The sequence below is a fragment of the Branchiostoma lanceolatum genome, chromosome 1 (assembly GCF_035083965.1).
Source record: "Branchiostoma lanceolatum isolate klBraLanc5 chromosome 1, klBraLanc5.hap2, whole genome shotgun sequence".
Classification (NCBI taxonomy): domain Eukaryota; kingdom Metazoa; phylum Chordata; class Leptocardii; order Amphioxiformes; family Branchiostomatidae; genus Branchiostoma; species Branchiostoma lanceolatum.
Genome location: NC_089722.1, coordinates 24779784 through 24807575, shown reverse-complemented (window position 1 = coordinate 24807575; position 27792 = coordinate 24779784). Strand labels below are relative to the sequence as shown.

Below are 27792 nucleotides of genomic sequence, written 5' to 3'. Positions count from 1 at the left end.
ATGTTGAAGATACTTAAGGCATACGGTATTCCTGACCAACTGGTGGAAGCCATAGCCAGCATGTACCAGGACACAAAGGCAAAAGTCATCTCCCCTGATGGTGAAACTGAACTCTTTGACTTGTATGCAGGGGTGCTACAGGGGGACACTAGCTCCATATCAGGCTGTATGTGATTGTTGTTGATCTGCAATGGATGTCCCTTGAATACAGAAGAACAACGTCCAGACTTTGCATGATGTACAAAATGACTAATAAACCTGTAGACGTAACGTTGGGTAACATAAATTCGCCATTTTTCCGATAATGGTTGACTGAAATCCATCTAGCAGAACAATAAACCATCCTTTTTTTCTATTATTCTGTCAGTATCATGTACTATCTTTGCACTAATCACATATATGGTAGATTTTGTCTCTAGTCGTGCTGACACCATAATATTTCAACTTGAAACTACCGTCCGCCGCACGCACAATGACGGTGTTGTCGGAAAGGTGTGAACATTATTTCGGGAGAGAAGATTCGTCTTGAATATCTTACCGCTCATTATATTTTATACAGTAGCTATTCGTTCCATCCTTGACTTGAGGTGAGTGCTATGGATATAGGCGTGTCCAAGTAAAAAAAAATACACGAAAAAACGGCCGTACCGCACACATCAGGCCAGTTCGGGAACAACCCGTGTGTAGAGTCGGTAGAACTTCAGTCAAAGTCGGCCCATCGTCATGGCAACGTGTAACGTTACATTATTCATGGCAAGTTAGCCGGATGCCGTAGCAATGGTAATACTACTATGTCCATGTGTTCCTTGTTGTGTTAGGAGCAAACTTTGAGGAAAATATCTTCCTCAGTCCACTATCACACGCAACATTTAGACAAAAAAGTGTTCCTCACAAACCTTTGTCGTCTGCTTGACAACAGGATTCTGGTCAACAATATGGCGGCGGGAAAATACACGTGCCGTAGGTTGTAGCAACAGAGAGGAGTTTTGATGATTGATCACACTTAGAATCCAGTTGCAGGTTAGCAAAAGAGATTGTAATAAGTTGTCTTGTAAATAATTGTGTTTAGCAGGAAGCGGATGTGACATTTGTCTTATAAACCAGCCGACAACCATGTTGTGTAATTCTCCCACGAAGCCCTCAGACTGTTCCAATAAGGGACAGAGTTTTTGACCTCGTCGCCTTCTAATGCATGCTTATCGAAGCTTTTCAGACAGTGTTCTGAATACGTTAGTCTGTCAGGTTTGCATTTCTAGCGGTATTACTTATGTTGCATCTAGCACATATCCCTAAATACCCCGTTTTCGAAAAATCGCGAATTTAAGTAACCCGCGAATTTATGTTACCCAACGTTACAGACTGATAAGTATCTAATGCCAGCTCAGAAGAGGACTAGAAATCGCCATGCTTTTAAGTACCAGAGTTATCAGCCAAGGATTGATGTGTTCAAAAATTCGCATTTTCCGAGAACCATAGTAGAATGGAACTCGTTGTCATCAAGTACTGTAGGAGTATCTTCACTAAGTAGCTTTAAGGAACGGTTGCAGTCAGATATGCAAAGACTAGGTGTAACAGACCGTTCGGTGTAACATAACCAGCTGCTGTCGCGCCGAGTGCCTGCGAAGCTGGTGTGTTGCGCCTAATGGCGGTATCGGCTATATAGATACAGATTCAGATACAGACTATGCACTGAGGACGGATATTGACGGTAGAGAGGAGGTCTACAGATAGAGAGGAGGAGGAGCAGAAGAGTTGGCCCGAAGACAGTGACTGATTTGGATTTCGCTGATGACATTGCGTTAATATCAGAGGCAATTCAACAAGCTCAGGAACTGCTTGGGTGTGTGGAGAGCTCAGTGGGCAAGGTTGGTCTCTGCATGAACGCTGGCAAAACAAAGTTTATGCCCTTTAACATTCCAACCCCTTACTGCCTCAAGACAAGCGATGGTACTGCCTTGGAGGAAGTAAAAGTCCAGAATGGAAAGTACAGCAAGGGACATAGCAGCAAGAAAAGCAGCAGCCTGGCGGGCTTGTAACAAGATGAAGAAGGTTTGGAGATCAACTCTCTCACACAAGTTGAAAGTGAGGCTCTTCCTGAGGGAGCTTCGGGAGTAAGCCTCAAGCGTCAAGCCTCTGCACGTAAAATAACCCAACACACTTATCGAGAAGAGTAGGGGTGACCCGGTGTGCTTGGCCAAAAAAAGCGAGCCGCAGCGAAGCCGCATTGCACTACCACTAGCTGCTTGAAAAAGCATTGCACTTCACCTCAATTGAGGATGACTGATTTACTTTTACATGGACAGTTACCTCCAAGTTAGAAAAGCAGTTGGATGGGTGTTACACGAGGCTTCTGAGAACAACGCTCAACATCCACTGGACACAACATATTACCAACAAAGACTTGTATGCTGGCCTACCAAAGCTGACCGATAAGATCAGGACAAGGAGGTTGAAGTTCGACGGACACTACCTCAGGAGCAAGGAAGAAGTAGCTGACCTGGTACTCTGGATTCCCAAGCATGAGAAAAGGAGGCCAGGAAGACCCGCAGCAACCTTTATAGACACTCTCAAGAAAGACACCGGCCTTGAAGTGGATAGTTTGCTCCAGGCGATAAAGGACCAAAACACTTGGGCTGCCATCTCGACTCGTGACTGGAAGGTCTCGAAATAAGTAAGTAAGCAAGTAAGCACATCATCATTATCATTACATCATCATCATTACATCATCACCATTACATCATTTAGAGCAAGGCTAATCAATTCTACAACTAGAGTTCAGCGATCCCATAGCTTCGCCGAATGGTGTTAACTTGAAAGATGTGTGTTTGGGGGGGGGGTGCTCTCCAACCTGCATTGCTTTGGTTTTGTTGCCGCTAATTCTCAGACCTACTTTGGCTGAATTTGTCTCTGTGTTGATGGTCATATCTTGGAGAATTTGATGGGACTCGGCTGTTAAGGTAATGTCGTCTGCAAAGTCAAGATCGGTCAGACGACTACTTCCTTTCCAGACTAGGCCAAAGTTTGGGTTGTCCATGGCTTTACACATAACATAATCTATGGTGATAATGAACAACAGAAGGGATAGAACACACCCGTCTTACTGCAGTGACCATATCAAAGCTGTCAGTATAGCTGAGTCGACCTTCACACAACAACTTGATCCCTCGTAAGATGTCTGTGAACCTTTCATGTGTACCATATGTTCTGAGTACTGATTCTGAGTACTGATGCTCAGTATTGATTCTCTGTGTATACTATCGAATGCTTTTTTAAAGTCAATAAAGTTTAAGGATATTGGTTTTTGGAACTTAAGACTCTGTTCAATAATGTTTCGTAATGTGAATATTTGATCACTGCAGGACCTGTTGGGTCGGAATCCAGCCTGTTCCTCCCTGAGTTTTCTGTCTGTTGCACTTCTCAGCCTGTTTAGCGGGACAGTACAGAACACTTTGCCTAGTATCGATATCAAAATAACTAATACGCAAATACAACTGTAATGACAAAACCATATGACACAGAAAAACTGAACAACATGGAGACTTGTCAAAAGTACATGATTGAAGTACAAAACTTATTAAACAAATCATGTCCATATTTACATAATCGATATATCAATCGGTTTTCCTCTCTATGTCACAGTTCCCAGTTCATATGCCTTAAAGCGCCATTGACATTTTGAAAAGCACTGCCCACATGTTGACCCAAAGCCTGTCACTGTCCATATGTGTCCTCGTATATTGGTCGTCATCCCAAAAATAGCACATTGAAAGGGGATTTCAACTTTTCCTCATTAATCATGTAAAAGAAGGACCTGATTTCGTATATAATGATTAAATAATAAGTTTATTGCAAATTCATGCCCGAAGGCTAAATGCAAATAACATACATAAAAGAACAGTGTACAAAATAGGTATAAAAGCTGCTTATCTAAATTATACAAAATAATGTAATTGTCTATAACTAGTGAAGGGTTTGACTTCATTAAAAAGATAAATAACGTCTATAATGGTGTCTACATCGGGAGGTCAGGATCTCCTCAAAGATGGGACCTCCATTTAACGTCCTATCAGAGTGACGTCCCTAACCGAAGCTAGGTACTCGTTTTCACCTGATGAGTGAAGTGAGAAAAATGTCCAGTAATGTGCCTCTCCCAGGGGCACAACGTCAACCAGACAAATCCGGGAACCGCGAAGCCACAGCACAATGTGCGCTGATTCTCAATTTTGTTATTCTACATAGATATATTATTTTAAAAAATTAATGAAAAAAATAGATAGATAGATAGACAGATAGATAGATAGATAGATAGATAGATAGATAGATACATAGATAGATAGGTTTAACCAAACTGGCAAACAGATCAATAGCTAGGGGGATGGACCGAATGTAGTTTGATGATGATAGTGATTTCAATTCATTGGAAATCGCAGTGTTGTCAATTTATCAAAATACAATGTACAATTAGTGAAATGCATCAAAAATTGATTTGAGGCGATAATTAAGGATGTTCACTTGTGACACTAGGTGCAATAAAGGTAACATATTTTAGAATATACGAATATATGTATAAATTTGAAACTAACATATCACTTTTTACACAACAAACAGCGTGGTGAGCTCCCGGCAAGCTCGCGGTGAGCTCGCGGCATTTTGCCACTTGCGTTTTTTTTTTAAAGTCTAAAACAAAAATCGCCATTTCAACCGGCACACTGACGCACAAGCCCGAATGATTCACAACTTCTGCAAGCAGATCTGAACGCCCTCGGGGAATGGCAAAGCAAATGGCTCATGTAGTTTGATCCCGAAAAAATGTTACATTATGCACATAGCAAACAAACGAACTCCAAATGTAACCACCTACCAGTTGAAATGCGTTTTTTTCAGCGAAGGTGACGTACTCGCAACGTACCCTCCCAATTGTCATAATATAGAAATCGCGCCGGAAATATGAGGCATGACCGGCCAGTGCTCCGTGGTTCCAAAGTCGGACGCTATCAAATTGGTAATTCCCGCGGCCGTATATCTCATTACGATTCCTGCGACCGTGGGGTTCATAATTTTGAGTTCATCTCTAAATTGTCTCTGCATGGCCGTGGAGTTCATCACTAAATCGATGAATTATGAATCGCCTCGTCATAGTCGTTGAGTTCCTCACTAAATCGATGAATTCCACGTTTTTCTTATTCCAACATCAAAAAAGACAATACATAGTGATGCCACACTCAAGCGAATCGCCGCTATTAGTGACGGCATTGCCGTGGAGTTCATCACTAAATAGATGAATTCCACGGCGAATCGCCACTATTAGTGACGGCATTGCCGTTGAGTTCATCACTAAATCGTCTCGGAATGACCGTGGAGTTTATCACTAAATAGATGAATTCCACGGCGAATCGCCGCTATTAGTGACGGCATTGCCATTGAGTTCATCACTAAATCGTCTCGGAATGTCCGTGGAGTTCATCACTAAATCGATGAATTCCACGGCGAATCGTCGCTATTAGTGACGGCATTGCCATTGAGTTCATCACTAAATCGTCTCGGAATGACCGTGGAGTTTATCACTAAATCGATGAATTCCACGGCAAATCGCCGCTATTAGTGACGGCATTTCCGTGGAGTTTATCACTAAATCGTCTCGGAATGACCGTGGAGTTTATCACTAAATAGATGAATTCCACGGCGAATCGCCGCTATTAGCGACGGCATTGCCGTTGAGTTCATCACTAAATCGTCTCGGAATGACCGTGAAGTTCATTACTTAATCGATGAATTCCACGGCAAATCGCCGCTATTAGTGACGGCATTGCCATTGAGTTCATCACTAAATCGTCTCGGAATGACCGTGAAGTTCATTACTTAATCGATGAATTCCACGGTGAATCGCCGCTATTAGTGACGGCATTGCCATTGAGTTCATCACTAAATCGTCTCGGAATGTCCGTGGAGTTCATCACTAAATAGATGAATTCCACGGCGAATCGCCGCTATTAGTGACGGTATTGCCGTTGAGTGGGTTATCTCTAAATCGTCCCGGAATGGCCGTGGAGTTTATCGCTTTGTTGATGAATTGCAATCCACGGTCTTCGGACATACCTGGGGTTGCCTTCTTTCCCCATACTTGTTTGTTTTAGGAGAAGAAATTTCAACTTTTGAAATAAGAAACATTTTAGAATAAAAGACCATTATTTTTGACAGCTTTTGATACGGGAGGAGTTTGATTTCTGAATGATATTTTGGATTCAGAAAATGGATTTCTTACTTACGCGAACTTCACCTCAAAATTTGTATATGTCCGTCCAGAACTTCAATATAGCCAGTATATTTCTACGAATTCAGTCTATTGGAAATCGTTTTTAAGGCAGGCATCCCCAGATTTATGGGTTTGTACGCCGACTTAGGGACAGGACTTGGAATTCAGAAAAAAAAGTATAGAAATATTTGTAAATCTTTTCATGAAAAAAGCAAAGATGTGTGAATCCTAACAAAATACAACATTCTTGGGAAGAACGCTTCAATACACCTATACCTTGGAAACAACATTACAGCTTACCTTATGAACTTTCCATACTAGAATTTTTCAATATGAGCTGCTTTTCACATTTGGAACAGTTACTACTAAAGCACTATCCACATGGGGCCTATAAAACTCTAGCGGAAGAAGAGACAGCCATCCACCTGTTTTGGAATTGTGGAATAGTTTCATGTTTCTGGGCTATGGAGGATGACTGGCTCTTTCAACTTACAAATACTCAGTTGCATATATTAATGAATAAAAAGACTATTCTTACACAACCAAGCGATTTATTCCACCGGTCTTTTCTTTAATATGTGAAAATGAGTATTATTCTCGTGGAATTAGATATAAGTGGATAGAAGCCATATGAAAACATATCGTTAACATGGTCGGTGGTATGTTGGTTTGTGTTGCTGAGTGGATTAATATCAAAATCACCGGTAATGTAACCGGCATTGATAGTGCTCATGGATTCCTTCATACATTTATTGAGTTCTCTGCTGATGTCAGTATTTGGTGGGCGGAAAATACCAATACAAATATACGATCTTGGATTCAGAAAAATGTCATCAGCCGAACCAGAACACTCTCCTTTGGTCTTATGTATGACTTTAATGCCCCCATTCTACTTGTCGGCGCTATCGTCGCGCTCAAGCTGAGGCCTAAATCCCTGTCACACTTGTGCGTATAAGCAATTCCGCGTGAGCTCCGTATGAAATTTTGACAATACGCAGTTGTACGCTCAAAATATCAAATTTCTTGAGTTATGTGCGGCGCTCATATAGCGCATGAGTAACGAATTCAGCATATGAGACACGTATGATTTGCATATGAAGTGCGCAATACTGTTATCCTTGCAGCGAATAGCTGCGTATCAGGTGTGTATGTTGAGCGTATTCCGGACGTACACAACGTCTGCCGACCGCATGCCTGACGCACTTCCCACTGATGCTAATCGAATTATGAGCGTATTTGGTTGCATTGATATTAGTGTTTACTTAAACTGTTATGGGAAGACGCCTCCACAACTGATGACAAGTAGGACCGTTTGTATATGTGTAACAGGGACACCAATTTTACTTTTGGTACACTCCATGACATTTAGAGCCATTATTTACCCTGCGAATTTGGTTGCGTTGATATCAGTAGTTACGAAAACTGTTATTAGAAGACGCTTCCACAAGTAACGACAGGTAGAACTTTAATGTGTATGTAACAGGGATGCGTGTGCGCGGGGCATTTCAATAATTATTTAAATCAAAAGTTATGTACACTTTGCTGGTTGTGTTTGGTTTCTCTCTGCCCTTAAACTAAATTGAATACCCGACCAATAATTTACCCAATCTGGAATGTACCCCGGATGTTCGTCGAGTACTATATGCACGCTATCCGTTCGTTATCTGTGCGTTTGTCATACATGTACGTCACTGATACGTAGTACAATGCGCTGCCCGATCGCAGGACGAACGGCACTAATTCGTGACGTATATTATCATTCGCTATACGTTCGATCATCATGCGTTGTATCTGCGCTGCAAGTACGCTATGTGTACGCTGCGCAGAGATCGTGCCGCAAGAGAAGCGTATTACCGCGTATGAAGCGCGAACATAAAGCGCGCTCGTACCGCACTCGACCGATGTCGGACGTATGCACTGCGTATTTATAACGTCTGAGCTGCGTAACAGCGTTCGCACGAAAGTTTTCGGTAGTTTCAAAAATATCAGGCGTACTGGGCAGTACCTTGCGTGTGCCTGCGAACGTAAAACTTTCACAAAACGATTGAGATACGCATTAGGTGCGTATTGTGCGCACGTCTGCGTATGACAAAAATGTTGATACGCAACTGACACGGACATGATATACGCACAAATGTGACAGGGCCCTTAAAGCCGTACATACAAGTCCGCAGGAATTGCGTATTAACATATTTTTGGTTCAGTTTTTTTTTTAGTTTGCAGCCGATGACGTCATGTCTTTGGTTCGAAATGGAGGCTGCACAACGGTAGGTCAAAGTGAAAAACAACTTCTTTCCCTCAAACTTTACTTAAACCAAAGAAATGTTGATGCGCAACTCATACGCACTTGAATATACGCACAAGTGTGACAGGGCCCTAACGGTGCTCACTGCGCTCGCTGCGCGCTCTCACGTCGCTCTCTTTGTGCTGATTGCTATAGTATGTTTGGTATAGTATGTTTGTGCTTCCTTCTTCCTTTCCTTCCGGATGTTTGTAGTCAGCATTAGTCAAGATGGATTGTAATGATATTTGATATGTGGGTCGGTGTTTGGAATACGAAGGTCAATGTTGATTTTTAGTCCCCCTGGTATGTGAGCTTGGTACTGCATCACAACTTTCTTTTTTTCAAATCATTTGACTTGAACGTGCTGTGGTCTTTATTTTTTGGTGGCAGATTGTGATGTAAGGAAGAAGTGCTGTACTTTTGGACCCCCTAGCGGCTTGCTCTGGAACTGCAGTCAGAATCTTCCAAGGAGGATAACTGAACAAAGGATTAACCGATTTCCATGATATTTAGTATGCAGGTAGCTTAGACAGAAATGTGCATAATGAAGTAAATTATGCAAATATGACTTAATTTGCATAACTATCGCGGAAAATCTATATTTGCAGTGTTATCCATTATTGGATTTTATGTTTACTCCTTAAGAACATGCAGGTGAGATGTGGATGTGTGTTGTTTCTGATGACGCCCCACAAATTATTCCAATCATCCATGGGCGTGCCAGATGCAGATGATTATAACAATTTCAGTGTTAATCTGTGAAAGTTTAGGAAATTTAGTACAGTCAAACCTTGTCGGGCAACCACCTGGCTCAGGGAACCACCTCCAGTCACAAGCAATAACAAACAGTTCATCCATTTTTACATAGCCCGTCCTCTGCAATCTCCTGTCCTCAGCAATCATTTCCCTCAGTCCTTTGAGTGGTTTGACTCAAGTTTGCGTTCATGAGATTAGATCTCATGAGAAAAATATATAAACAAATCAGGATAATGTTTCCAATCAACCAAGGAGGATTAAACCTCCTTGAATCAACGGAGACCAATGCCACATGCCTAACTAGTCGATTATTTGCGCCCTCCGGTGGCCTATAACCATTAGGTGTTAAGAAGGTGTGAAGTGAACGAGGTGCTACATGTAATTAGGCTCCCGTGGAGTTAATCCTCGACCGCTTTTTTAAGGTTCGGTTGCTGTTTTAAAAACTCGACTGTTGTTTTAGATACTCGATTGCTGTTTTAAAACTCGATTGCGATTTAAGAACTCGATTGCGGTGTCAAGGCCTCGGTTGCGATGTAGCGACTCGAATGTGATGTAAGGACTCGATTGCGATGTAGAGACTCGATTGCTGCGATATGTAAATATAGCGATGTCGGTTGCAGTGTTATGATCGGTTGCGATGTAAGGTAAGTGTTGTCGTTAACGACAGCTAAATCGCGGTCGAAATCCAAACGCCGTCATGGCAATGACATCGACTCTAGTTTTGACCCATCGCCGTGCAGCCTTGTTATCGAACCGAAAAAAGGACTTGTTAGACCGCCAACTTTACATTAGCCGAAAAACATTTAAAGTTTAGGTCCTTCATGGTTACTGCATGCAGTTCTTGAATTGTTGTTTAGACCATGTTGATTTGATTATATGGATAACATCCTCTGGGGCCACCAAAACTGATGCGAGCGTGCATGCGAAAAAAAACATTTGCCAAAAAGTTGCTTTCATTATGAAATCTACGTGGTCAGGAAGGATGAACGAAACTAAACACACTGGGTAAGGTATATTGAAATATAGATTCTTCATCTTTATTCTTTCGAATTCAAAACTTCTTCTTTGACTTTGGAATTGACTTTGGCACTCGACGACAGTAGCATCCATTTTCCGAAAGATGTTTTTGCAATTCACAGCATATATTTTCTCATTTAGCAGCTGCTTTTTACGACAGTATGGCCGAAAACGTTGTTATTTTACACGGACGAAAATTGATATGCGCGCGGATGTCAAATCATATAATCAAATCATCATGACCTTAACGTCGCGGTCCTTGTCCACACAGCTTGGCCAGCCATATCCAGGCGTCACGTCCCCGGTACCTGCGGCTTGAGTACCCTGCCTGACGGCGGGCCCGGTGAGTGTGTCGCCTCGTCCAGCGCGCCGTGCTGTTCCGTCACGAACGTGTGCGGCATGACGGACGCACACTGCGCCTGTCCTGGCTGCCTCGACTACCGGGAGGTCATAGGTACGTCATGCATATGAGCACCTGACGTGTCCGGAAAAGATCTTTATCTGATCTCCTTAGCGATTTCTCAAGTTTCTACAATCATATATACCGATTTCCTAGCCCCCTCGTCTTAGACCTCGATCAAGATACTTTTTTCGTAACGTTGCAGTATTCAAAGATGCGAACACGTCTATAGCTAGTGGAATAGACGTACAGCAGTGCTCTCATTGGTTAGCACTAGGGGTGGGTACCGGTACCGTGTACCGGTACGAAACCGGTATTTCTTAATGGACCGGTCCAAAAAAACCGGTCCGTAAAAAATCAGTGGACCGGCCTATGGACCGATTAAGAATTCATAGTACCAGGCTACCAGCGGGCGGCCACATAACTGGTCTAAGAAAATACAAAACAGCAGATTTAACGAGTCGTTTTCGAAGACGTTAGCTGTGAATCATATCTAGAAACACTTAAAGGATGAGTAAGCAGACGGCGAGGAGAGTATAGTTATGATTCTGAGACAAAGTGCGAACCTAAGAAATTATATCGTTCCAGACATGACGTTTGGAGACTTTTACGTGTGTCTCACTATTCAAAATATGATGTACTGCGACACTACTATAATCAGGTACAGGTACAGGTCCGGACCTGGACCTGACCTTCTGGACCTGGACCGGACCTGAATTTTATGTACCGGTACCCACCCCTAGTTAGCACAGCTGGGATCGGTCCATTGACATACTAGTACAGTAAGGTGCATATTTTCTTAGCGATGAATCTACGCCCAATATGCGGCCATTTGCCTTCCACGTACGTGGTGTGTTGTTCATGCACTAATGATTGTTCCACATCGTTTTGCATTCCTGCTAGATGTAAACGAGTGTACAGACGACATTGCCTTGTGCGGGCAGGGTTGCGCCAACCACCTGATCACGGGGTTCCACTGCTACTGTCTGACAGGGTACACCATGAACCCCGACAACAGGACGTGTGAAGGTCAGACATTTCCAACGTGCTCATCCCGTGTACATCATAGATGTATTTGCTGTCGGCAGCATAGGCAGAAAGGAAGAACATGTAGATTGAGACACCTTTAGTCAATCATTTAGTAGATTACAGAAATAAGGAATGTATTCAATTTTCTTTTTTCGGATATACATGTAAGAGCTGTTTCTTTTTGCGTTTTTCTTAATAAAACACAGATCAACGCACTTAAACTGTGGTAACACTGAACCAACATTATTGTAACAACTTGTCTGTGTCTCTATCGGGCGATAGTACATGTCTGATATGTAAACTCATGTCATCCCTTTACTTAAAGGCTACTTAAAAAAATCATGGTTTAACCTATCAGGACCAGGGCCGACGTCGTCTCTCGGTTCGTTCTACCTCCCCATCACTACCGGGGAGGCCCCGTGGGACGTGGCGCAGTCGGACTGCCGGTTCCACGGCGGGAATGTAGTCTCCTTCTCCAGCCTGGCGGAGTACACCATGGTGGCGAACATCGTGGGGGACGGAGCCGTGACGTGGTGGATAGGGCTGAACGACATGGCAATGGTACGAGTCTCTAGTGTAACGGTGTCGGAATTATTGAAATGGTATAGCTTACCGCCGGCCTTTTGCTTAGGTCCCATGCAATTGCGCCGGTGCCCGTCGGGGATGTAGCCCTGGTGGACTGCCGGGTACCGGGTGTACCTCTCGGTGTTCGCACGATTAGCCACGGCGCCTATTCATTACAGGGTCCTGGGTTGAATTCAAGTCCGGGTTAAAGTCACTGCGGGTCCCGGACGTGCCTAAAATAGCCCGGTAGCCGCAGGGTGTCCCACGGGGCCACGTAGGGGTCATGCCCGATCGCCGAAAGTGCAAAACTATACCAACGCTAGCGACAGCATTAGGCGTAACACCCCGGCAACATGTTCAAGCAGATGTTGTGACGAAGATTTTCATACTTTCTGGACATGTAGCAATATGAGTCTAAAAAGGGATTTTATATAGTCGCATTTTTCGTAAATGTGAAGATACAATTTCTTGTTAGGAAGGGACCTGGCTGTGGCTGAATGGCACGTGGTCAGGAGAGCCGTTCCCATGGCAACCTTCTGAACCAGACGGAGGGACGGCAGAGAACTGTGCGGCTGTCAACGGAGATGGTATGTACATGAATGAAGAGATCACAACTACTGCAGTCTCATCTTACCAATCCTAATGTTTCCTATCAAAGCGGTTCAACAGTCATGGTTCTTGAGCTAAGAAAATGCATCAGAAACCACTACTATGATTTTCCATGTACATTCCTTTTACACAGGGTGGGAAGATTTGCCGTGCACCATGAACAATTCCTTCGTCTGCAAGATGACACCAGGTTTGAGCCGTCCGTCTGTTTGTTTGTTTGCCTGTTTTTTGCTTACATGAGTATATTTGTAACAAAGATGCCGGATAGAGCAGAATGCATTTGATTATGACTGAATGAATGTTGAATATTTTTTCTGATTCATGGTGGTGTTTGTATTCTTATTTCATCATGCTTAACTTGTACGTGCAGATATTGTGGTAGGTGATCACTCCACCACATACATTTTTATATAATTTTTAATATTCCTCTCAATCTTGATATTACTGAAATACGTTGATACAGATATGTAACGTTGCCGTAGATGGGCAAACTGTGTCACACTCATTCTACCTTCTCGCATTTACACCGTCTAGAACTTCCCTCTGCTGGTTGAATATCTTGACGCTCTTCCCATGATCATCATTGACGAGGTAAGTGAAAGCAACTCTTTATTTTTCGTCACTGCAATTTTTGTTCTGACACAGGTTTTTTGCGTTTCGGCGCATGCGCGCCGGGACGCATTGTCCTGGCTTTTACCTTCAAGCATGCAAGGAAGGAACCAGGGAAGCTTGGTTCAACACTGTGTCGCACACAATAACACCTTATATGGCAATACGTTCTCAAATCCTTGTATAGCCGTTGCCTTATATGGCAAGAGAGCACGAAAATGCAGGCAGGCTAGATTTGCATGTGACACAGGACGGCGACCGCATGTAACTGCTACAACTGTTCGGAAATATCATTGCATTGTGGTTTCGGACTTTGATATCCTGAAAAATGACCATATTACATCTATTCCACAAGATTGCAGAATAAAAAAAATGATTTCGTCAAGAAAACGACCAAAAATCGGCATAAATGATACCATATAGTGAGGTTATAGCATTACGTCCAGAGTGAATAGATACGTACCGCAGCTTGGCCGATCTGGCAACGCGAAGCACTTCGGACCCAGAAGATCCGGGTTCGTCTCCGTGCATGGATTGGTTCTTTATTCTTTTTAGATATTGAATATCAAAAATATATATTGATATTATATTAATCTATCAATATCATATTTATGAATATCATTTTTTTTCATTAATAAATAAAGAAATATTTTATATTTGTTATTTTTAAATATTCATTTAATATATACAAGGCCTTTGTCTTATGAACAGGACTTCATAGATTCCAAACCCGGCATTCGAATTTTTCTGTTCATTGTAATGGAAAATACCGTGCAGCGGCTCCTATGTGCGGTAAGATGATTCTTGCAAAACACTCGCCACTAAACTTCTATCCCCGATGTAAACAGAGGCTCTTGATGTTGTTTGCAAAACAGCGATTCTTTGTTACAGTAGCAAATGCTCCATTGTTCAGTATCGACTTCATTCAGACAACACGGACGTGGAAAGTGGCGCCCCTCGGCACAAAACTATGGGAATTTTCATGAATTTTAGCAAAATTACCCAGGAAAATAAGGAAGAAATGTTGTAAATGCGGAAACCAGAATAATACGGATGAGGTAGCTGTTGATTTGTTTGACATTTGGTAGTCATTTTAGATAGAACCTTAGCTGTTATGAACTTCTATTTCACTTAATTACCATAGTGCTGATGATTCAATGGTGCTTTTTCAAATTTTATGTTTTATTGCGTGCCATGTACATAATTACATTGATAGCTTTTATAATGAGCCTATTATACATTTTACAAATAAGTACAAGTTGTAGGCCAAGACCAGCTTTTTCAAAAGCACTTAAGTTAAGTGACGTAACTTCAAAATTGCTTTCCCCAATCTGCCTTTCTCTATTAAAACAGTACTCATTTCCCAAAATGACAATTTTTCTTATAGACTGAACAGCCCTTGAGTGACTTCCTCTGGCAGATTTTACTTCAAGTAAAGGGAAAAGACAATTCACACTTATAAACGTAGCCGAAACGCCAGCTTTTTTAAAAAGCTCTTGTTTCAGTGAATTTTTTTCTTTTTCAGTTAGTATATGTTAGTAAATATTCATGTTCAGAGCGGTTACAACACATCTTTAGAATAATCTGACGAAAACAAATTCCACAGGAGCTGATCCATTCGTCGGACCTGATCAGTTTCGTGGTTGGTTTGTCGACCGGTCAGAACTACACCTCGGACCAGGTGCACCCCGCGGTCGTCTCCGCGCTCAGGGTGTTCGGGAGGGTCGACATGGACGCTACCAGTGACGTCGGGAAGGTCAGCGGTCTTAGCTTCTGTTAGATTCTGGGGAAGGCCACCAAAGTTGGAGCTGCATTCGTCTTTTGGAAGGGACGTAAAATTGGGGTCCCATGGTGCCTGGAGCACCTTAAATGCACTACAACAGCCTCTTTACTCAGATGGGTACCTACAGGCTGTGCTTCAGATGAATATGAATGTAAAGTGCCACATTACCTAGCTTGCAATGTTCAACTCTGAAGGCGATTACGTTGTAAGAGCGTATTCAATACTGCACAGGGTGCTGCAAATGAAAAAGAACCTTAGTCAAACGCTTCATTTTGTCTCAAGTCCTCTTAATGCTATTGTAGGAGTCTTGGGCGGGTGCGCTTGAGAGCCTCTCCCTTATCCTATCCTTAGCGGTCCCTAGCGACAACTCCACTGACAAGAACACCTCCTTGGTACTGGCAACAAGTATGTTCTTACTTTGATTATTACACCCATAAAATCCGAACTGTAATATATCTAGTGATGACTGCGCTGCAATCAAAATTTCATGTAAGTCGAAACTCGTAAGTCATAACGGTAAATCTAAATCTGATGTGAATTTATGAACGTCTGTATTTGTTCAGACGTTGACTTTAACACGTGCCTTCAACTTTAGGACTTCTGGACTTTGCGGACGGTCTGTTGATGGTGGAAGCCCAGCCGAGACATTGTCCAGACCAGGTCAGTCAGGTTGAAATGATTGTTTTACTAATCATGTATAGAAACGATTAAATAGATTGACATGAATTCTCAATATCCGCAAAAACAACTTTTTTTGTCTGACTGACCCTTTAAACAAATCACTATAAAAATGTAACGTTACCGTAGAACAGTAGTTGCTATTATTTTTGTATGTTTACCCACACTATATTCACGGAACAATGTCAATATTAACAGTTATTATCACTTTTATGTATGTCAGGACCAAGGTAACACATTCTGGACCCTTCTGAGTTTCAAATTATTTAAAATGCATTTAATTTTTCTCCAGATTGTAACAATGGTGGTATAGAATGCAATTGATTTTTCTCCAGCTTGTAACAATGGCGGTACACTGTCATGAAGCGGCCAAATACCTCGGCGATACTCTCTCCAACATCGTGCACGACATGTCCATGGATAGGGTCGAAATCTCCAGCACAAGCATCACAATTACATCACTCATACTGGACAAGAATTATACAGAAAAGCCCATAACAGTTGATGGCGGCCATGTTGTGTTTCCGGTTGCGCTGTTGGATATGATAACAGATCCTCCTGGTTTCCTCTACTCGATACAAGAGGCGCGTGATAACAATATCACAGTCAGAAACTGGACTGTCGCTCAAGTAAGTCATGTTTTCTTATGATTTTATGTGAGCTTCTTTTATAACTTTTCTCGAACATACAATTACAAGAGGGGGTCAAAAACTAATGCAAATGTTTTCATAACAGGCTCATTTGTCATCAAATTTTAACTCATTTTATGAAAAAATGAGCCTGTTATGAAACCACTTGCATTAATTTTTGACTGACCCTCGTAGGTCCTTAAGAAATTGTTTCTCTAATACCATTTGTCTCACGTTTTAGATCACATTCTACAAAGAAAACCCGTTCTGCTGGAACTTCACTGACAACAACGTCGTGCAAACGGCCGTTCTTGACGTCATGGTCAAGAGGATGCCGGGAAACCATCTGCTCAGCTTCACGTCAGTTCCAGACGACATTGAGCTCGGCCTGTCACAGCAAGTGACTGCTTTGTCCCTAACACCTGTCTCTCAGGACGATATACGTCAGTCTGGGGACATGGTTTATCACGTCATTAACGGAACAAACAGCTCCCAACCACAGGCACTAGCCATTACAGTAATACCCACGGTTCCAGGTACAAACCTTACACTATACCTTCGCTATGACGACTTCCCAACACGGGATGTGTACAACATGACAACGTTTGTCGTTGGCTCTGGCTCAGACTTTTCTTTCCTTCTCCCGAACCTAAACGAATCGTCTGTCCTCTACCTTGGAGTAAACCGTGACCGGAGCAGTAAACAGGGAGGGACTGGCCACAACGTGAGCGTGAGGGGGCTAAGTTGTAACTTTTGGAGCGAGAGATCACACGTTTGGAGGGAGGAGGGATGTCATGTAAGTTATTCTGACAGTTTTTCGCTTGACAAATATGTATGCAAAGAACTGTCAACGTACCCCTTACTTTGAATCTGTGCTCTATCGATCCTTACATTTTTATATCAAATATGATACAATACACAATGCAAAATGTCCTGTATGTAACGTAATCATAATCTATTGATTTCTTTGCGATAGGTAAGCCCCAGCTCGACCACAAAGAAGACCGTTTGCCTCTGTAACCATCTGATTGAAGATAGGACTGACTTCGCCGCCAGTTTCTTCACACTTCCAAACACCATCGACTTCTCAACCGTCTTCAGCGCAGACCTCGGACAAAACCCCGGTGTCTTCGCCACCGTGCTGGCGTTTCTCGCTCTCTTCTTGATCGGCGCGTTCTTCGCAAGACGAGCGGACAAGTTGGACGCTATGAAGGTGCCATATATTTCAGAATATGCACCAGCTAGAATTAGAAAAAGTAGATTTTAGATGGCTTGGGGGTACGGGGTAAGAACACAGTTAAACAATCCAAGACAAAAAGAAATGCATTTCGTATTGGCGTCGGTACCTTTCAGGCTATGAACAAAATGAAAAACGGTAAGTTTGTGATGTTATCGCTCCTTATTGCTTTAATACATCTAAGGCAAATGATCCTCACTTGAAAAGAGAATGAAAACAATATGGTTATATGAATTAAAAACGTATGATTGAGCTGTTCCAGGCTGCAGTGTTTCCTCTGCCAAACAACAAACCGCACGACAGACTACAGTACCTCCTGAAGGTCTACACCGGCCATCACGTCGGGTCAGGGACCGACTCAAAAGTTGCATTCCTGCTGACAGGATCGCTGGACGACACCGACGTGCGAGCTTTGGGAAACGAAAAGGACGTGAGTTTATATGACACATCATCACAAGAGATTCCAACAAACTACTCACGGTTACTGTGTGTTTCTACTCAAACATATACAGTTTATATATGCTTTTTCTGTTTACGAAAGAACGTTCTTCATTGCTTTTGTATCAACGTTAATCTGCAATTTCCAACACAAGTATTTGGACTTACTCAAATTTTCGAGGCCTTGTCAGGAAATATTTGTTCATTATTTGTTTAAAACCCCATTACAGAATACCTATTAACAAAAATTGCATTCCTGGGTGCTTGACAAGAACGCATATTAAGTGATGAACCCTGGGACGCTGCTTGTTTCGGGTCTTCAATCAACAAATAACACAATACGGGAATCCTTGCATTTTCGTCTGAATAATTGAACTTTGAAAAAAAAAGCTATTTTTGTCCTATGTCAGGTTCTCACCACTGGTGAGTGTCGCACGTTCTTGATGACGACGTTCTATGACCTGGGGCACCTCCAGACCCTCCACATCTGGCACGACAACAGCGGGAAGGGAAATCGGGACTCCTGGTACCTGGAGAAGGTCGTTGTTCATGACCTCAACAATGACCTAAGGTAATGTGTCTTTCACTGCACTGTTATATTCGAAATGACTCTTGAACGGGAGTAAGTGTCACATATAAGGCCTACAGTGAACCTTTTGTTATAATCAGGGTCGTTACAGACGCTAACGGAAGGTGTCAGTATTACATAGATGGACCCCATTGCACCAAAGCCAAAACAGTGACACTCTTGCTATGTAACAACCCGTCCTTGGTGTTGAATAGCCTTTCCTCCTTTCTCTCTCCACCACAGTTATGCCTTCCTGTCACGGTGACGACTGTTGACCTATGTAACAGCCCGTCCTTGTTGCTGAATGACCTTGCATCCTTTTTCTTTTTCCACTACAGTTACATCTTCCTGTGTGTGACGACTGTTTAGCGATGTTACAATCTGTCCTTGGTGCTGAACGCCATTTTATCATTTCTTTCTCTATCACACCACAGTTACACCTTCCTGTGTGATGACTGTTTGATTAAAACTTAAAACCCATTCTTAGTACTGAATAACCGTTGCTTCTTTCTTTACTAACCACACCATACCACAGTTACACCTTCCTGTGTGATGACTGGCTCGCTGTGGACAGATCTGACGGTCTCGTCTACAGAACCATCCCCAGCGCATCAGAAACAGAACTCATGTCCTTCGGTCATCTCTTCATCTCTCAAACCAAGAGAAACTTTACCGACGGTCACCTCTGGCTGTCAACGGTGTCGAAGGGGATTTCAAGGAACTTCACTAGAGTACAACGTATGTTCACTTTAACTGCGGCATCTATATTCTGGATACATAAAGTTATAGCGTCCACCTGTTCAAAGGAATGAATGCTTCAATGCGTGTGCATTTTTCTTAGTTGAAAAAGTGCTATATTTTACTATTCAGAGTGAATTCAGTAAAGCAAACGAATGTTAAAGTATTGCATGTGATGTGCATAGGGGGGTGTACATAATCATTTTCGAATCTGATATAAGACACTGATCCGAATTGGCTATATAAAATACGTGCAAGCAGCAGTACGTACACGTCTGAACATGCAGTGCCTTTGGGAGAATAAGGATACAGAGCGCCATCAAGAAGTTTCAAAAGCCGTCTGTGCCCATGGCACTGAAACATTTGCCCCGTCCTCTTGCATGACTAATATGATGTGTTTGAACATGTTCAGGTCTTGGCTGCTGTATGTCCATCCTTTTCTGCACCATGATCGCGAACGCCATGTGGTACCAGTCGGAGGACAGAGTGGAGTCTCCCTCGGCCCTCACCATCGGACCAATCAGCTTCACCCTCCACCAGCTGTTCGTCAGCGTCATGAGTAGTCTGACCGTTCTCCCTGTTAATGTCGCCATCGTGCAGATCTTCAGGAAGACCGGGAACAAGCCAGACGGGGAGCAGGTGTTCGCTGAGGATCTAGGTAACTCTCTGCATACATAAACGCATATGCATATTGATCAATTCTTTTTTGCCCAGATTCAGAACTAGCGTAAGTCACTTATTTCTGAATGAAATAGACGATTATTTTGTGGAATTGTCTTTGAACATGAAATGATGCGAGTCTTAAAATCAACCGGCAGAAACCAGTGGTATTTGTTGACAGTCCAGAGTTGAAGCATTACTCTGAGACGACTTGGGTTCTCGAAACAAGTTTAAACTTCAAGATGACAGCTACTCTTCTTTAAACCATTTTGTAGAGAAAAAGTCGAGCAAGTCCCGAGGTGGAGGAGAGAAGATGCTGCCGTACTGGATGGTGTACGTGGGGTGGGTGCTGGTGTTCCTGTCCTGCTTCGTCTCCGCGTTCTTCACGATCCTGTACAGTCTACAGTGGGGCCCGGAGAAGGCCAACGACTGGCTCAAAAGCTTCTTCATGTCCTTCTTCATGTCGACGTTGATCATAGAGCCCATAAAGGTACATCCAACATAAAAGACAAGAAGGTCTATTACTGAATATATACCAATTATCTTATGTGCTAGTCCCTCATCTAGAAAATATTTATCAGTTTATCTGTCAACTACTTGTGAAGTTGACAAATGGTGTTTAACCTTTCAGAATTGTAAAAAAAATGCCCATATTGTGTTCAAGGTGATTCTCCTCGCTGCTGCACTGTCCATGCTGTGCAAAAAGCTGGTTGCCGCAGTTGAGACGACCGACAGTAGTAAAACGGTTCCCCCAGTTTCTGAAGAACACGAAGGTATCTTCCACAAAGCATCATTGATATCAACGCATATGCCATCAATTGGTGTCTTTGAAAAGTGGCTCGTCTTCCTTTATTGGATGTAGGTAATGCTTGGCTAAACTCATCAGTGACTCTTGCTTTCATAGCCGAATGTCAAACAAATGTGATAGATCATTGTATTTATTTTTGTCCTGGGGGGGGGGGGGTACAAAATAAAGTACAAGATTGTTAAGATTTACATTCAAATTTAATGTCCATGAAACAGCCGAGCGTTCGCTTGCTGCAAGAGAGCAGTGTAGGATGGGTCTCCCGAAAATCGACGTATCCATCCTGAAGAGAGCCTGGGAGTCCAGGCAGCGGCGGATGATAGTCAGCAAGACCCTGGCAGAGATTATGTCGTACTTACTGTACGTGGTCTTCATTCTGTGCGTGGCAAATGTGGGGTTCTCCAGTGCAGGCTACCACTTCCATAAGTCCGTCAGCACGACATTTGACAACAAGTTATTTAAAGTAAGTAAATCTGCCTTACTAATCATTGTGCCTTTCATCAAGGCAAAGTAAAAAAGCAGGTATTTCTGTTCAACATTGGAATGCATTCTTTTTCACATACTGGGGAAGGGAGTGGCGGTAACGAGCAGATAGGAAGAGACATTCAACAGACTGAGCTATTAGGGCATTTCATGATGTGATTCGGTGATGTCATCTCCAGGTTGGCAAAAGGTCTGACGTTCAGCAGTGGCTAGAGGAAACCGTGGTTCCGGGACTGTTCCCTGAAAAAGCACGAGTGCGCAGGAGCACCACGGCCAGCGGACACATACCGAACGTTGACGCCCATTTGTTTCGACTAACGGTACCGCACTTGAGACAACAGAGGATGTCAAGCAATGGTAAATTCATTAGTTTTGCTTAGGACAGTGGATTCTGCTTTTATCTTGCCTTGCAGTGTATCAAATCTTATATCTTACAATATATTCAAGGGCGCAAACGTTTCTTGGTTTACTGTCTTTGACGATGGGTATTTTCTTTGTTTTTGTTTTTGAAGGTAAAGATCATATGGCTGACTGGTATCCTTCAAGCAATGCCACAGAGCTGTCCCGTTTCCATGTTCCGTCAGCGTGGAACGTCTCCAAGGATCACGGGAAAAACTTCCTTCCATACGTTGGAAAAATGGGCGTATATGACGACAGCGGTTACTTCGCCCAGCTTGGAAACACGAAGGATCAGGCAATGGGCATCCTGTCCCACCTATTCAACAACAATTGGACTGACTCTCATACTCGGGCTGTCTTTGTGGAGTTTGCCTTGTTGAGTAACAACGTCAAACTTGTCTGTGTAGTAACGTACTTGATGGAATACACTCCAACTGGAGGAGTGTTCCCTTCTAGATGGATGTCTGTTTTTCAACTTCACGACTATGTTGGAGCACAAGGTGTCCTCATGGCGGCTGTGCAGCTGTGTTTTGCAGCTATTGTACTGATACAGACATTCAGAGAGATAAAGGCTGCGTTCCGACTTCGATGTGAATATTTCCTCCAGTTCTGGAACGTCGTTGAGGTCTTCAACCTGACGTTTTCATGGCTGGCGATCGCCATTGGTGTGACTAAAGTAGTCATTTCGGAGAGCACGTCATTCGGAGCTGAAGAACGACAGTCCGGTAAGGAAAACGAAGCAAACAAGAGTTCGGAGACCTCATTTCTCCGTGAACTATTCTGTTTATGCAAATGACTTACACATAATATATAATGTATGATTGGTCATAAACACCTTCAACAAACTTACACATGTCGCAATATTGATAGTCCTATTATTTACCATTCAGATGAATCATGGCGCTTTTGTATTGATTATGCAAATTATGAATTTATTTGCATAATTGGTATCTGTTGATGCTCCACTTGCCATTAACTACACGTTACATGTATTTGAGTCTTATGATTGAAAACACTGCAAAGATAGATTTTCCTCATTAGTTATGCAAATGAAGTCCCAATTAGCATTATTTGCCCTTCATTATGTACATCTCTGTCCAAGCTACATGCATACCAAATATCATGGAAATCCAATGTTCCTCTGTTCAGTTATTCTCCTTAGAAGATTTTCACAATAACGCCCCTGCAGTTCCAGAACAAGCTGCCAGGGGGCCCAAATCTACACCACTTCTTCATTACATCACAAGCTATCTGTCACAAAAAATCAAGACCATAGGTCAAAAGATAGAAAAAAATCAAGTTCTGCTGCGTATCAAGGTCACATACCAGGGGGCCCAAAATCGACCTTGAATTTTGGCTTCACAGCACCCGCCAACATACCAAATATCATCGTAATCCATCATATCAAGAAGTTCTTGAGTTATGCTGCTTACAGTAGTCCGGAAACACACACCCAAAACTATATCTCCAAAAGTGGACAAAAGTTTACAAATGTTTACAAATGTTTACAAACGTTTACAAACGTTTACAAAAGTTTACGAAAGTTTACAAAAGTTAACAAAAGTTTACAAATGTTTACAAATGTTTACAAAAGTTTACAAAAGTTTACAAAAGTTTACAAATGTTAACAAAAGTTTACAAAAGTTTACAAATGTTTACAAAAGTTTACAAACGTTTACAAAAGTTTACAAAAGTTTACAAAAGTTTACAAATGTTTACAAAAGTTTACAAAAGTTTACAAAAGTTTACAAATGTTTACAAATGTTTACAAAAGTTTACAAAAGTTTACAAAGTTTACAAATGTTAACAAAAGTTTACAAAAGTTTACAAAAGTTTACAAATGTTAACAAATGTTTACAAAAGTTTACAAAAGTTTACAAAGTTTACAAATGTTTACAAAAGTTTACAAAAGTTTACAAATGTTTACAAAAGTTAACAAATGTTTACAAAAGTTTACAAATGTTTACAAATGTTTACAAAAGTTTACAAATGTTTACAAATGTTTACAAAAGTTTACAAAAGTTAAAAGTTTACAAAAGTTTATAAATGTTTAAAAATGTTTACAAAAGTTTACAAATGTTTGCAAAAGTTTACAAAAGTTAACAAAGTTTACAAATGTTTACAAAAGTTTACAAAAGTTTACAAAAGTTTACAAATGTTTACAAAAGTTAACAAATGTTTACAAAAGTTAACAAATGTTTACAAAAGTTTACAAATGTTTACAAAAGTTTACAAAAGTTAAAAGTTTACAAAAGTTTACAAATGTTTACAAAAGTTTACAAAAGTTTACAATAGTTTACAAAAGTTTACAAAAGTTTACAAATGTTTACAAATGTTTACAAAAGTTTACAAAAGTTTACAAAAGTTTACAAATGTTAACAAATGTTTACAAAAGTTTACAAAAGTTTACAAAGTTTACAAAAGTTTACAAAAGTTAACAAAAGTTTACAATAGTTTACAAAAGTTTACAAATGTTTAAAAATGTTTACAAAAGTTTACAAAAGTTTACAAAAGTTTACAAATGTTTACAAATGTTTACAAAAGTTTACAAATGTTAACAAAAGTTTACAAATGTTTACAAATGTTTACAAAAGTTTACAAAAGTTTACAAACGTTTACAAAAGTTTACAAAAGTTTACAAAAGTTTACAATAGTTTACAAATGTTAACAAATGTTACAAAAGTTTACAAAAGTTTACAAAAGTTTACAAAAGTTTACAAAAGTTTACAAATGTTTACAAAAGTTTACAAAAGTTTACAAAGTTTACAAATGTTTACAAAAGTTTACAAATGTTAACAAATGTTAACAAAAGTTTACAAAAGTTTACAAAAGTTTACAAATGTTAACAAAAGGTTACAAATGTTTACAAATATTTACAAATGTTAACAAATGTTTACAAATGATGACAGGTCACCATTGCATTGGATGCCTGAGTTGCGCTGTGAAGAACAGCAAAATACCGTACTTTACCGTTGATGGTAGTACTGTTGATATATTATATACAGTGAAACATCATAGTACAGTTAAAATTTTTATGGTGAAAATTTTTAGCGATTCGGTCTTCTGTCGGCGTGCACGTATATGTAAATTCTGCAGTTGGTACATCATGCATTTCTGGGTGCCAACTTCACAACATGGTTGGAGAGGAATGGAAATGTGTTCCTGTTATAAAACTTTTCATCTGCTCAAGTCCCCCTCCCCCTTCACCTGCTATGCTCTACTTTAAAAGGCTACGGGTGTAAGAGCAGGTAAAAATGACTTACGAATTTGCATGATATATGCTTGGTCATAAACACCTTTATCTAACTTACACATGTTGCAATATTGAAAGTCCTATAATTTTCCAATTAAATGAATTATGGTGTTTTTTCATTAATTATGCAAATAAGGGAATTATTCGCATAATTGGTATCTGTTGATGCTCCACTTTCCATGAACTATATACGTTACATGTATTTGAGTCTGATGATGGAAAACACTGCAAATATAAATTTTCCTTATTAGCTATGCAAATTTAGTCACAATCAGCATAATTTGCACTTCATTATGTATATCTCTGTCTAAGCTACCTGCATAATAAGCATCATATTGCCAGTCCTATAGTTTTCCAATTAGATGAGATATGGTGTTTTGCATTAATTATGCAAATTACGAATTAATTTGCATAATTGGTATCTGTTGATGATCCGCTTTCCATAAACTACATACGTTACATGTATTTGAGTCTGATCTCTCATCTGATAATAGAAAACACTGCAAATATAGATTTTCCTCATTAGCTATGCAAATTAAGTCCAAATTAGCATAATTTGGATTTCATTGTGTGCATCTCTATCTAAGTTACCTGCATACTAAATGTCATGGAAATCCGTTGTTCCTTTGTTCAGTAATTCTCCTTAGAAGATTTTCACAAAAACGCCCCTGCAGTTCCAGAGGAAGATGCTAAGGGGCTCAAACCTACACCACTTCTTTATTACATCACAAGCTATCTGCCAACCAAAAATCAAGACCACAGCAAAAGATACAGGTCAAAAGAAACAAAAATTGAAGTTCCGCTGCAGTACCAAGGTTACATACCAGGGGCCCAAAATCGACCTTGACCTTCGGCTTTACAACACCCGTCCATGTACCAAATATCATCGTAATCCATCAAGAGGCTCTTGAGTTATGCTGACTGGAGTGGTGCGGAAACACAAACAGACAAACAAACAGACAGACAAACAGACACACCCAAAACAATATCTCATTTTTTCATGGAGATAATTATTTCATGGCTCATAATCATATACATGTGCATCTGCACAGCTATTATTTAGTAAAATGAATTGTTCCGTATGATACTTCTTTTACATATCACAAAGCTCTGACGATACATACGCATGGTGTGTCACCATTATCCCATCTCGATTAGGTGTATCTATAGGATGCTTTTACGACATGAAGGTATTGTCTTGGATGTACACGTGTGTATTGATAATGATTCCCACGTTCATATGCCCTCACAGACTCCGTCCATGAGACGCTTGTTCAGCTCGCCAGCATCTCGGCTCTGTTCACATGGGTGGCCGCTGCCGTTGCCTTCATCAACGTCATCAAGCTCATCAAGCTGCTGCGCTTCAACGCCATCATAGCCTCCTTCTCCCGCTGCCTGCGAATCATGTCCAAAGATCTCCTCACGTTCATGGCGATATACTTCATCGCTTTCCTCGCGTTCGTCCAGTTTGGATGGCTGGCGTTTGGGACGGAGCACAGCAACTTCAAGTCCTTCGCTGACTCGACAGAGAGTTCCTTTGTCATGTCGTTGGGCAACATCAATTCCGTGGTGTCTCTTTTGCGTAACAACAGCATGGCGCCCGTGTACCTCCTCCTCTTTGTCGTGACCATGATGTTCATTCTGCTGAATCTGCTCATCTCTGTCATCAACGAAGCCCTGGCGACCATGCGGGAAGTGAAGCTGTCACGTGAGCAAGCGGATATTGCTCAGGGGATGTGGGAGATGGCGTGGAGGATCACGGGGCGTCGTCGGGATGTCAAGGGTCAAAGTAAGTTCTTCTTGATGTGTTTTTTAAAAATGTCGATGTTCATCTATATGTATATGTATCTAGATAAAAAAAGTCGTTTTTGTGACCTACAATTTGTTTGTTTTACATTATTCTTCTATTTGTCCAGATCTGCTTGCATTTGAGGGAAAGGCTCCGGCAGTAGAACTGGATGACATCGTGACAGACATTGAAATGAAGGTTGAAGAACTCTACAGTGAATGGAAGACAATGAACGAGTTTCTTGGAGACAGTGCCCATAAGAAAGAGAATGCAATTGGAAAGGCAAAAGTAAAAGTTTAAGGAAGTTACATCCTAACTGCATTCTCCAGTGGACTGAAGTTTAATCATTGAATCTGAAAAATGTGAGAGCTTTGGTGTATTGAGAGTGTACTTTACTGTTCTCAACGCCGTCTATTGGTCAGTCGATAAGGATAGGTAACGTGTACGTTTCAATTATAAACTGTAATAGCAACTCACGTCGTGAAGGTAAGACATCCAGGTAATACGATTCACAATGCAAAGAGTACTCACAAGCAACTGGATACGTTTTGCGTCCACTATCTTTCGTCAGTGACAGATCTATTGTAGCAATTCATAACGAAGATAGATTAGATAAGACCAGCGATTTGTATTCAAGTTTGTGTGATTTGTAAGCGATTCAGAAATTTATATACATGTCGTGCATAACAGAAGAACATCTTGGAACAAATATTCAACAACCCAGTCTTAGTCAAAGCCAGAATAAACATAGGCCAGGTGTATGCACGATATTATGAAAGTAACTTTACTGTATAAGTAGTAAACCTTGAAA

The 27792-nt window shown here is 41.2% G+C and overlaps 1 protein-coding gene across 1 annotated transcript; it reads left to right on the top strand.

Moving 5' to 3' along the window:
• LOC136448638 (polycystin-1-like protein 2) lies at positions 1–27792 on the top strand. The gene is made up of 25 exons (XM_066448313.1): positions 1–166; positions 2304–2597; positions 10582–10764; positions 11614–11739; positions 12098–12300; positions 12779–12890; positions 13283–13290; positions 13447–13503; positions 15128–15277; positions 15607–15709; positions 15900–15964; positions 16318–16611; positions 16853–17407; positions 17588–17824; positions 18111–18278; positions 18697–18857; positions 19390–19592; positions 20005–20250; positions 20528–20742; positions 20917–21025; positions 21276–21520; positions 21720–21897; positions 22053–22664; positions 26445–26981; positions 27109–27792. The coding sequence occupies exons 1-25, from the start codon at positions 1–3 to the stop codon at positions 27279–27281; spliced, it is 5400 nt and encodes a 1799-aa protein (XP_066304410.1). The 3' UTR covers positions 27282–27792.

Excerpts from the sequence above, each read along its gene's own strand:
- LOC136448638 (XM_066448313.1), top strand. The coding sequence starts at position 1 with ATGTTGAAGATACTTAAGGCATACGGTATTCCTGACCAACTGGTGGAA. Across the intron at positions 17,825-18,110 it reads ACAAGTTGGACGCTATGAAG|GCTGCAGTGTTTCCTCTGCC; the intron begins GTGCCATATATT and ends GAGCTGTTCCAG. Across the intron at positions 18,279-18,696 it reads CTTTGGGAAACGAAAAGGAC|GTTCTCACCACTGGTGAGTG; the intron begins GTGAGTTTATAT and ends GTCCTATGTCAG.